Genomic DNA, 11,026 nt, shown 5'->3' on the forward strand with positions numbered 1-11,026 from the left:
ATTGCCCAATCATCCTCACTTCCATACACGGTTGGCCAAACTTTGCTGTCAAAGGATTATGGTGCTGAACTGTTGTTGGCATATTGCCTTGTTGCATGATTTGCTGCAGCAGCAACTATTGCACTGTCGTGGTACATATTAACACAGAGATGGTCTTCATGGTTAATAAAATGTATAGATTTCATTGGACTAGTAAGGTCTGTCAATGAAGCTTATTCGCGTTCACGTTTTCTGCATTCCAAGATTATCGACTCTCTCCGTTCGCATTTAAGGGCTGGTGATAAACTACCACATTTTAGAAGTGGGTAACTATTGTCGCGTCATTTAGATTTGGCTGACTGTTTCAATGAATCTGCTTATGAGGCCATGAAAAAATGTCGATTATCTTGTGTCTTTTTCGTTTGTTGGGAGAGATTTGAGGAGCTTTCCAGTTTTCGATGCATATCCTTGTATTCCCCACATACATTTTGTATCCTTGATACTTTCTTATCATTACATATTGTCCAACTATTCTTGTTCTTAATGTTCAATTGTGTAGATGTTCCTAATTACATCACTTAATTGTACAATGATCTCGAACCGTTTCTGCTGCTCAGAATTGGTTTTTGTGTTGTATGATCATATTTGTGTCTAATGTACTTAAATTTATTTAGACGACTGAATGATCCAGCTGCATGAAACTTTCTTGCACTATAGGACATAGAGAATAAACGATAGATAATCGGAGTGGACTTGAACTTAGGCGAAAAAATTCGAAAATAGGTGCATAAATTTAACACACTATCTGATGAACACTTTCGACTTTTTTCAGTATACCGTTGTTGGGCATACAGTAGAAGGTCAACCAATTTATGCACTACAGTCCGTGAGAACACAGGATCGTCCAAGATTACATCAGGGTTCGGTGTGTATTTAGATATTTTACTTATTATTAAATAAAAACCTGCCTTCAGTTCCATTTTTAAGTAGTCCTAGAATTACATAGTCATTTAGAGGCTGTGGAAATTAGGGTGGTATGTGAATTACATTGTAAGTAGCACATTTATTTTTGTCCCTAATAACTTGCCTTTCCATTTTTCTTGACGATATGGGGAAAGTCGAAAGATTACTCTTATCGTATTGGATGTTAACATGGATTGAAGTCAGTGAGTAATAAGTATCATCACAATCAGCTGGTGGTAATGTCATCACTGGGTTAGGAAAAGCCATGAATATTAGGTAATCCTGCATTTTTGTTATAGTCCTGCTTTTTTTTTTGTTTTTATTTTTTATTTTCGTACTGTTTTGCACCAAATATTCCTAATTGCCAATTACCTCTTGAGTAATCAACTCCATTATTAAATTTAAATTTATTGGAAAAGGATTGCAGAAGTACCCATAGGAAAGGCAGTTAGAAACTCGATATGGCCAGAGAAGGGGAAATAGGGACTCACTTTTTACCAAAGAATTTCATGAACAAATATGATTTCCAGTTATACCGTGTGATGGAGAGCAGTGCTCAACCTCGTTATGTGTTTTTACGCCAGCAAGTTGGGCCTGCTCGTCGAACACAAAGAGATGATGGTGATATTAATTCATCCAATGAAAATTATCGCGCTGTGGCGCGTGAAATTGTTGCAAAAGCTCTCGAAGATAAGGTTAACTATTGTAAAAATATAGATTTTGGTATTGTGGCCTCCACATATGTCTTTTCGTTATATCATCATATCTGATATTATGTTTAACAATTAATCCTGATTATATATTTCAGCGTCAAAAACAGCAATTTTCACAGGAATCGCAACCATCCTCTTCAGGTATCAGTGGCGTTGCAGCGAAACCAAAAAAGAAAATAGTGACACCAGATGAGGGAGAAAGTGAGAAAATAAGGTAAAACAAAGTTATAAGTCAAATACGACTTACTGTTTAAGAAATAAATAAGCTTGTGCCCTTAGCAAGGCATAAACGTTCTTGAATTCAGAAATTTCTTGTTTCTGCTTCTATTATGAAAACTTATTTATTGGAAAAAAAGTAGTAGTTTCAGCCGTTTATTAGTTCACAGCGCAATATCAAAATGGAGTTCAAAGAAGAGAGAAATGCACATGTTGATGATCCGATCGGATTATATTTATTCCGGTGAATTAAGAGCAATCTTGTTTCAGCGGTTCAACAGTGGCTGCACAAGTTGCAGCTATCCAGCGCTTTAGTACACCACTTGGGTGGAAGCAGATGGGATCATGGTTAAAAACTGCTGAAACGAACGAAGATTGGAGCCGTTTGAAGTTACTACTGAGCCAGTGTTCACAGGCAAGTTATTTCATATGTTCCCAGTATTATTTAATGTCATTCTCAATTGTGAACTAGTTGTAGCTATTTTAATTTAGATATAAAATTAGTTATGAATTATTTTAGTAAAGTTTTTGTTTTCGATATTTACCAATGATGTATATAATCGCACTGTTCAGTTACATTTCACGATTTCTTCTAAAAATCGTAATTTCTTATGTTAACGCTTTAAAATATGGCATTCTGCCTTCGAATTAGGTACGAATGCTGGTTAAATTGATGGTGGGCCATGTATAGTTTAAATAAATGTGAACGTTTCTGTACTTGTTCATTTATTTTACCATGGATTTCGAACTGCCTTATCTTCCTCCTTTATTGCAAATGGATTTCGTTAATTTTTGATCACTTTTTAGCTTAATTTAATTGATCTATTTAAGGCAAATCTAACGCTGGAGTTGTTGCAATCAAACGATACTCCGAAATTCGTGCGTAAATTATCAAAAACCTGTCCTGATCAAGGTTAGTTTCAAAGAATGCTTTGTGAAAAAAGAGGACTCTTGGATCGTATGGTTTTTTGCTTTTTCTTTTTTTTTCTTCTCGCTTCATATTTCACAAACATGTGCTATGCTTCGTTGCAAATACTTTTGCTTTTTTCAGATGTGCGCAAAATATCTGGTGATTTGGTGATACGATGGAAACGCTTAGTATCCGCGCCACCTCATAAAGTACCTGAAGAACTAAAAAAAGTCGGTTCTGCAAAGCGTAAAACACCTCATCCGGCATCGGGGGGTGCCAGCAAGGCAAAGGCCATGAAAGATAATCTGGATTCTACAAAAACTGTTGAGAAAGAAGCACAATTAGATGGAAGCAAACAAAAAGACGTTTCTGGAAATAAAGTGGAGTCTAGTAAAAAGTCTACAAGCATCGAAAATTCTGAAAAAGCATCTCCCAAGGCCGAAAAGCCCATGAAGCCTTCATCTTCCAAAAGTAAAGTAGAAAAAGCCGAAAAATTAAGTGAGTCGGCGAAGGCTTCGTCGAATAAACTTAATGAATTCAATATGTTCGAGAAACTGGGTGAGGAAAGGAAAGAAAAGAAGCGACGTCCAAAAACAGCCAAAACCTATACTTCGAAATTTCGTTCAACAGGTACTGTAGTGGTCAAGTATTATTTCTCATTCTTTCTGAACATCGTTTAATCAGCTACGGGATTTTTCATCAAGAAAAGTCTGAATACTTGGAACTTACAAATGGGTGTACCATTTTTCGTGTTTTAATTTCTGCTTTAAACATTTCGAGCAAAACAGCAAAATGGAATTCTGAAATATTTTTAGAATTCTATAAGTCATTGGTGAAATGTACACTCGTCGGCGTGATGTTAATGTTGCAGTGTACAAGACTTTCTATGCAAAGAAAAATTTTTTCCAAATTGCAAAAATTAGCTTCAACTATTAAACAGGTGATAGTAGTTAAATGACCCTTGTCCCACAGTTTATATTATTACTACATTTGAACTTGGCATTCGATTTCGAGAATTTGAAAGAAAAGGCTACACTGCACAATTAGTCAATCTTGCATAATGTATTGTTAACGGTAGTGGATTTTGTTTTAGATGAAAATATATTTCTAGAAAAACAAGAATTTTCGAAATTGGGAAGTATGGAATCGTTTTCTTTGGTAGTTATAGTATATTCCACCATTTCAAATCTTTACTTTTTTTTGGTCATCTAAGGTTTATGTACTTTCGTATTTTTGGAAATTAAAATATGACTGTTTGAAAATATGATTAAAATATGATTGCTTGTTTGAGGTGACCATGATCTTCCCCATCCAGAAAAAGAGTAGGTAGAGTTCTGATTTGTTCCACTATTGTGTTGTCACCAGAAGCCGTATTGCTCTAAATTTCTATGTAACACGCATTCTAATATTTAATTTAATGTGTCGTATTTGAAATCGAAGTACTTTTAAATTAGGATTAATACCAGCTATAATAGGTTGCATAATAATGTTGATGAATTTCAGGATTCTTCTTCATCATTCCATGCAACAGGTGTTCGGTGATTGTACGAGCCGTGCTGCTACTACTGCTAACTGTTGTTGTGCATTTTTTTCCCCATAAAACTGTTCTTTTCTCAAGCATTTGGGACAACTATTTTATTTTATCCGTGAAGACAGTGCTTCTTTTCACATCATATATACAGTGTTATATATGAAAACAAACTGTGCTTTTCCCCTAGCCAACGTTATTAGAAATACCGACAAAATGAACTGGCACTGAATTGAATAATCCAAAAAGATGTTCCAGAAAGAGAAATTAAATAAAAATGAAAACTTAAAAAAATTTCAAAACACTCAGATGTGAAAGGAAATCAGCATTAGAATTTTTTTTAACAAAAGAAACTAAGAAAGCAATAGTGCCTGGATGACACATAAACAGTGTGAAATTGACGAAGAAATCTCAGTTATTAACTCTGAAGGATAGTAAAAGCGATGGATATATCTTCATCTACGATATCGTTTATGGTACCACTGGCTCTGATAATGCCATTGATTGTCTTTCATGATTAAGCCTTTATAAGCACCACTATTAGTTTACGATGCAAAGGACCATGATAACTCATCACCGTTGCGAAGAAAATATGGATTGTCTAATTGCACATAAATGTTGTCGGATTCTTTATGTGGCTTTACAATCATTCCTCCATGTTATTCGTTCCTCGAAGATTCAGATGTGACATTTGCCTAGCCTATCCTCTACTCTAGCAATATCTGTTGTGGTAGCAAATGATTTATGCGGTTGGTTGCAGCAGGCTTGTATAATCATCGGCTAGTTTTGCATTTATGGGCTAATCATCATTGCAAATGTTTACTTCCGCTGATTTTAGGATTAGAGGGTGATGATGAACTTGCGACAGGTAAAAGTGGTGCTAGCACAGTGGTGGCGTCAAAAAAGAAAGGAAGTTTACCTAGTAAAGCGTTACTAGATGCCAAGAAACGTACCGGTATGTCTTCTTCCTTGTATGGCTAAACTATTTTAGTGTAATAAACGTTTATTTCTAGTTTATAAGTTACTCCTTGTAACATCTCAAATTGCTGCTTATAGTTTGGCTAGCTATGGGTTAATTGTATTTATTTTCAATGCTGGGACGATTTGTAACCTTTTTTATCTTTACAGCTGTTCCAGCCAGTATGCCAAAAGTATCAGCGGTTAATGTTTCACCTCCTGTATCATCCGTACCGTTTTCCGATAAAAAAACTGCATCAAATGCTCCTGCAAGTAAGCCTTAGTCTGAATTTCAATGTTTCATTCTTGACTCAAGAAATTACTGCCAACGAATAACTTTACTTCAGTACTTCAGCTTAAAGAGTAAATATCTGTTATTTCCACTTTCGTAACATTGTATATTTTCATGAAGGTATCAGTTATAATAATTAATTCTTACTTAGCTTAAGAATAATGATTTAAAGGAGTTATGATGAGCAACACATTTATGGATGCTTTGATGGATCCAGGTCATAAGAAAGCGCCTCCAAAACAAGCGAGAAAACGACCGGCGTTAAATTTGAAACCATCGACATCTGTTATACCAAGTGTTATGGTCCGGTTTTTTTTTATGTTTTTTAGATTTTAATTTTAAATAGGCTCCTATGTAGAACAAATGAGGAGTTTTGGTCAACTAGTTTCAACGTTAGAAATTAAAAGTGATAGTGTTAAATCTACCCATAATAGGTAAATCCACAATTGTGTTCGGTACTGTGTATGAAATATTTTTCTCATAAAGATGTGAAAGTTGCTGGGCATAAAGGTTGAATATTTTCTTCTCATATATTCTCAGAAATAGTTTCTTTCTACAAAACTTCTAGAGCTAGTTTTCGCAATTTAAGCGAACTTAGTGATGACTTGTGTTTACGTTTAAAGCTTCAGTTTTGATTTTTAGATTGTTAAAAGGCTTTTTTCGGTTTGGAAAATCATTCAACAATAATTCCTTTCAGGAAGGATTATATAGTGATACTTCAAAATCACTTAATAAAGAGAAACAGGACGAGGGATCGGTAGAGGGAAAAAAAGAATTAGTGGTGGAGGAACCAGACATTATACCAATTGGTAATCGAAAGATACGTTTTGCTGATGAAAGCGGACAGGAACTTGTTGAAATTCGCTATTTTGAGATAGAAGAGGGTGAAAGATGTTGGTTTTTTCTTTTTCTTTTCTTAATTTCTATTTTAGTTCTATGAAAAAAAATATTTAGTTTTATGGAAAAAAAATTTGATTGCATTAATTATATGGGAAAAGTATAATTGTCACAATTTGCATGTTAATTGATAAAAAGATTAGTAAGTTCAGTTTTTTAACGCAGGGGCAAAATTTTGGTTCGTACTAATTTTTATTTTATAGTTTAGACATATTTGTTCTTAATACTATAAATTTGTTTGACTGATTCTTGGATGATCAGATTGAGTATAATTTAAAGTTCAAATTTTAGTGAATGTCAGCAAGTTATCGTCGGAAGATATGAAACATCTAGAAATGCAACGTGAACGAACGTTTATGAAAGAACAACGCAGCCTCCATATAACTGAATTTGGCTTTAATTCTAGTCGTTTGGAAGGAATCACTCATATCCCAGTATGGGTTATTTTTTATGTTTTCCTACTTCGTCTGAAATCTGGCAGTAACTACATGTTGAAGATTACTAAGCTTTCCAATAATTCCAAATATTGGAAAAAGTCTTGTAGTTATTGAATTTCAAAACTGCTGAGTTGTAGGGCTCTTTTGTTATTTATGTTGGGTTGAAATGAATGTATATGGCAACAAATACGTATTAAAATGTATTGAATTAGTCTTTTCTTATCGATGTTAATCGTTAATAACAAACATCTTCTTTGTTTATTTTAAAATTCAAAATCTTTTGCAACCAAGTATTTATTTAACAGAACTCTAACTGTTCTGGAACTAATCAGTGTTTTATAGTCAAGTTTTTATTAGCTGTATAACAGAAATTTTCAGTGGAAACTTATACCGCTTACGGATGCTATATTTTTTGAACGTCGAGGTTCGCAGAGTGAGGCGAAAAAAATCGAGGAAGAACGGCAGAAAACTATTATGATGCCATTTTATGATCCCTCTTTGTAAGTTTCATTATGCTACTGTATAAAACATCGGAAGAGTTAGACATACAAAATATTGGTTTTGGTTTTTTTCAATTTTTGTTTAAAAGCTTCACCTAACAATTTTCAGGCCAGCCGAATTGGCAGATGCTGAACCAGAGTTGCTGACTGGCGCTATATTACCACCGACCGAAATACCCTTGGAATCTGAAGCCGATGATGAAGATATTAATCAAGTAATTTTTCGAACTCAGTTAGGAAAATCTAATTCCAAGTCATAAAGATTTCTGCATTTTTCAGCATTATCGTGTTTTAAAACATAAAATTTTTTGAGGATGTTACTCGAGCTTTCGGAAATGTCACTAACGCTACTGGAGCTTTAGCGGGTCACAGTCGGAATGACGGGAAAGAAATAGACGTTCAAGTACGTACTTAAATTTCTAACATGTGTGCTTCAATTATAAGGATTTTAAGGATAACTGTTCTTGCACTTTAATGTTTAAATCTTGGCCTATTTCGTTTGTATTTTTCGTTCCGCTGATGTTTATGATAATACTAGTTGACTGTTAGCAAGCATATATGAACCAAACTAGTGAAATTTTTGCAGAAATTAATGACTGAATTGAAAAAGAAGGGCCTTGTTGGTTCAAGTTCAGATTTGGCAAGTATACTCAATAAAGTATCTTCAACTACTGCTACTATTGCTGGCACTACAGCAACATCAGCTCCTTCCGCGTCGCAACTCGCTGTAGCGACAACTCCAACTTATGCCCAGTTAACATCACATTCTGGCGTTCCAAACATCCCGAATATATCCTTACCGCCACCCCGTTTTGCTCATGGGTATCATATTCTCTTTCTTTATTTTAGTTAATTGTATTGTGGAACTATTTTCTTTAGGAACTTCTCCAAATTACAGAATTAACTTTGGAATTTCATTTGAAATCATACATCATAAAAAAAAAAACTTTGACGATTTAACGTTCTTTTGTAGGCTTCCGATGCCACCTGTCTTATCGGCTGGTCAGTATATACTTCCGGTCCAGCAACAGCAGCCTCTTCTGAATGGTCCAGTTCCAGCCGGAGTTATACCAACAGTAGGTGTGGATTTGACTACTCAGAGTGGTCCATCTACATCTGAAGCACCATCTTATGGTGCTTATGGCCGTTCTGGTAAGCTTTTTATTTGTATAAGCTTTCTATTTGTATAAGCCCTTGAAATTTCTGATTTGTATAAGCTTTCTATTTGTATAAGCCCTTGAAATTTCTGAATCCTTCAGTTATTAGCGACCAGTACTGTGCAACACGCTGAATGGAAAATAAGAGGAATAAACGTTAGTGTATATCGCTCTTGCTTCTACTAAACCTCTTGTATTATTTTTTACAGCAATCAAACAATGCACATTTTATCAATCCGGTACATGTAGTTATGGTATGAGATGCAGATTTGGCCATGGTGATGAGCCAACTGCGGGTACCCAAGGATATGGTTACAGCGATGAGCGAGGACGAAGCTTTAGACGCGGTGGTCAGCCGTTTAGAGGTGGCCCACGTCGAGGTGGAGCGGATAGTGGGTACAGGTAAAATAGACATTGTATATTGGTACAGTATGCAATAATGATAGTGATACGCTAAGATGTGTGGGAATGGAAATAGGTCCCAAAGTACAAGATTAATCGATGGGACTCAGTAGAAATTACTGCACAAGTTACCTAATGAATTATTCGAATCTTATTTAATGATTCATATAAGCTTGGTTTCACATATGATTCATATTTAAATTAAAAAATTCATCTGATATGCTTCGGTTTCAGGCGGGGCCGTGGTGGTCCTTCATTAGGTCGTCGAGGGTTTTATGAACGCGATAGGGAAAGAGATCGTGATAGGGAACGGGAATATGACTATGATCGTCGTGTATATGATCGTTATGGAAGGCGACGCAGAAGGAGTTCGTCGAGATCAAGAAGTAGAAGCCGATCGAGGTCGATATCTTCGAATCCTTATGTTGATTATTATATTTCCTTAAACTACGAAAAAAAGTTCTTGGAAAAATGTCATATTTATAAAAGCAAACGTTCATGGATTTTTCCTTATCGAATAAGGATTTTCAGGTCAAGGTCAGTTAGTCCTTTCGAAAGACGGCCATATTCACCTGATCGTCGTAGACGTGTCAGTCCGCGTGCCATGCATGAATGCGAGCAGGAAGAATATTTCGAGAAACGGTCGAGGGGCGACGATCGAGAACGAAGTGACCAACATATTGTCGGTGTTGAAAATCAGCTGACTGATGTAAAACCACAATTGCAAGAACATCACCCTACAACAGAGGGGCAACGTGTCGTGGAAGGAAATGATAGTCTTAAGGCCATGGAATCAGTGGCAAGCGCCGATCAGAGGAAATCACCACCTGAAGATCCAATACCGTCGACGAAACCAGCCGACGGTGTTCGAGTTAATGATTCTCCTGCAAGTCCAACTTAGAATAGGGTGAAAATATGTCGTGGAAGTGGTGATATATTTGATAATTGTGTTGCATATTTTTGAAATTTGTACCAGAAGTGTGGATTTTTATGTGCTTGTGTTATATAGGTATATCTCTTTTCAAAACGTGTTAATTAATGTCTTTACTTAGTTGAATTGAATTTCATGACTATTATCCAAGTTCTCTTTTCATATTCCTTTTGTCTAGTGATGTGTTGATATCTATCCGTCAGTTCAATTTTGGATTAATATCACTAAATCATAATTTTGATATTCGCTGAAGCTTGTTTCTCTATGCTAAATTCGATTGAAGTTAAAGAACAGGAATTTTGAACGGATAAAACAAAGTAAAGAATATTCAATTCTCTCTCTTGGATGGCTTTTTCTTCATGGTTTTTAATGATAATTGTATGGGTTTTAAACCTTTATTTGTTCTTTTACCTGTTATACTATAGCCGTTTTATGCAAAAAAAAAAAGTATTGCTATTTTTTGTAATTGTTACAACATATTTTTCTGTCCCATTCTCTTGCTACTTGTTAGTCATAACTTTTTGTGGTTACCTAATAATATTACATGAAAATTGTATTTATACATTAGTTGTGGATTATAATGGCTCTTGGTACCGCCATCGCTCCACCCTTTCTTTAGAAGACCATTACTGCCGAATTTATTGATTGGACATTACTTTTTATCACATAGATGAATGTCTTAATTAAATTAGTAAATTGTAGTTCTACTCCCATTAATAAAAATCATTTCTTATCGCAAAACGCCTTAAAATAAATTTAATATTTGGAAGTTCAAGCCATAAGAATAAAATTCCGGAGCATAGATTAGCTTACCTTTTCTACATGTTAATATGTTGTTAATACTTGATATTAAACCGATGAAACTTATGAAACTGTTAAGAGGGCTAATGAATTATGGTGTTTTGTTTCTTCTCTAAGCTACGAGATTTTCCTGCCTTTTCTTTTGCTTCCATAATTAGCCTAATCTTTTATGAATTTTTCCTGCGGTATATTTTATTTAAAGAGAAAAGATTGAAAAGTGCTTTTTAAGCAAAAATGGACTGAAATCAATTGGCATGTAAGTTTGGGTAAACTATAAGGAGATAATTGGTTGACAAGTTTTGATTTATTGTCTCAATATGCATCCGACATGATACATATATAT

The 11,026-nt window shown here is 34.9% G+C and overlaps 1 protein-coding gene across 1 annotated transcript in view; it reads left to right on the forward strand.

Moving 5' to 3' along the window:
- The window catches only part of LOAG_17601 (hypothetical protein), a gene marked incomplete at its 5' end in the record, with an annotated part of 13,051 nt that extends 3,033 nt beyond the window's left edge, over window positions 1-10,018 (forward strand). The window contains 19 exons of the mRNA XM_020450259.1: window positions 812-904; window positions 1,473-1,637; window positions 1,751-1,869; window positions 2,142-2,286; window positions 2,703-2,784; window positions 2,923-3,411; window positions 5,148-5,264; window positions 5,438-5,539; window positions 5,731-5,861; window positions 6,256-6,451; window positions 6,747-6,889; window positions 7,271-7,392; window positions 7,502-7,607; window positions 7,706-7,795; window positions 7,979-8,214; window positions 8,366-8,544; window positions 8,759-8,951; window positions 9,186-9,353; window positions 9,483-10,018. Of these exons, the coding sequence (XP_020306089.1) occupies window positions 812-904; window positions 1,473-1,637; window positions 1,751-1,869; window positions 2,142-2,286; window positions 2,703-2,784; window positions 2,923-3,411; window positions 5,148-5,264; window positions 5,438-5,539; window positions 5,731-5,861; window positions 6,256-6,451; window positions 6,747-6,889; window positions 7,271-7,392; window positions 7,502-7,607; window positions 7,706-7,795; window positions 7,979-8,214; window positions 8,366-8,544; window positions 8,759-8,951; window positions 9,186-9,353; window positions 9,483-9,852 (3,246 nt within the window). The 3' untranslated portion in view covers window positions 9,853-10,018. The remainder of the gene's footprint in view (window positions 1-811; window positions 905-1,472; window positions 1,638-1,750; window positions 1,870-2,141; window positions 2,287-2,702; window positions 2,785-2,922; window positions 3,412-5,147; window positions 5,265-5,437; window positions 5,540-5,730; window positions 5,862-6,255; window positions 6,452-6,746; window positions 6,890-7,270; window positions 7,393-7,501; window positions 7,608-7,705; window positions 7,796-7,978; window positions 8,215-8,365; window positions 8,545-8,758; window positions 8,952-9,185; window positions 9,354-9,482) is intronic.
- Between the last annotated feature and the right edge of the window lie 1,008 nt (window positions 10,019-11,026).

Source organism: Loa loa (assembly GCF_000183805.2).
Source record: "Loa loa unplaced genomic scaffold supercont3.100, whole genome shotgun sequence".
NCBI lineage: Eukaryota > Metazoa > Nematoda > Chromadorea > Rhabditida > Onchocercidae > Loa > Loa loa.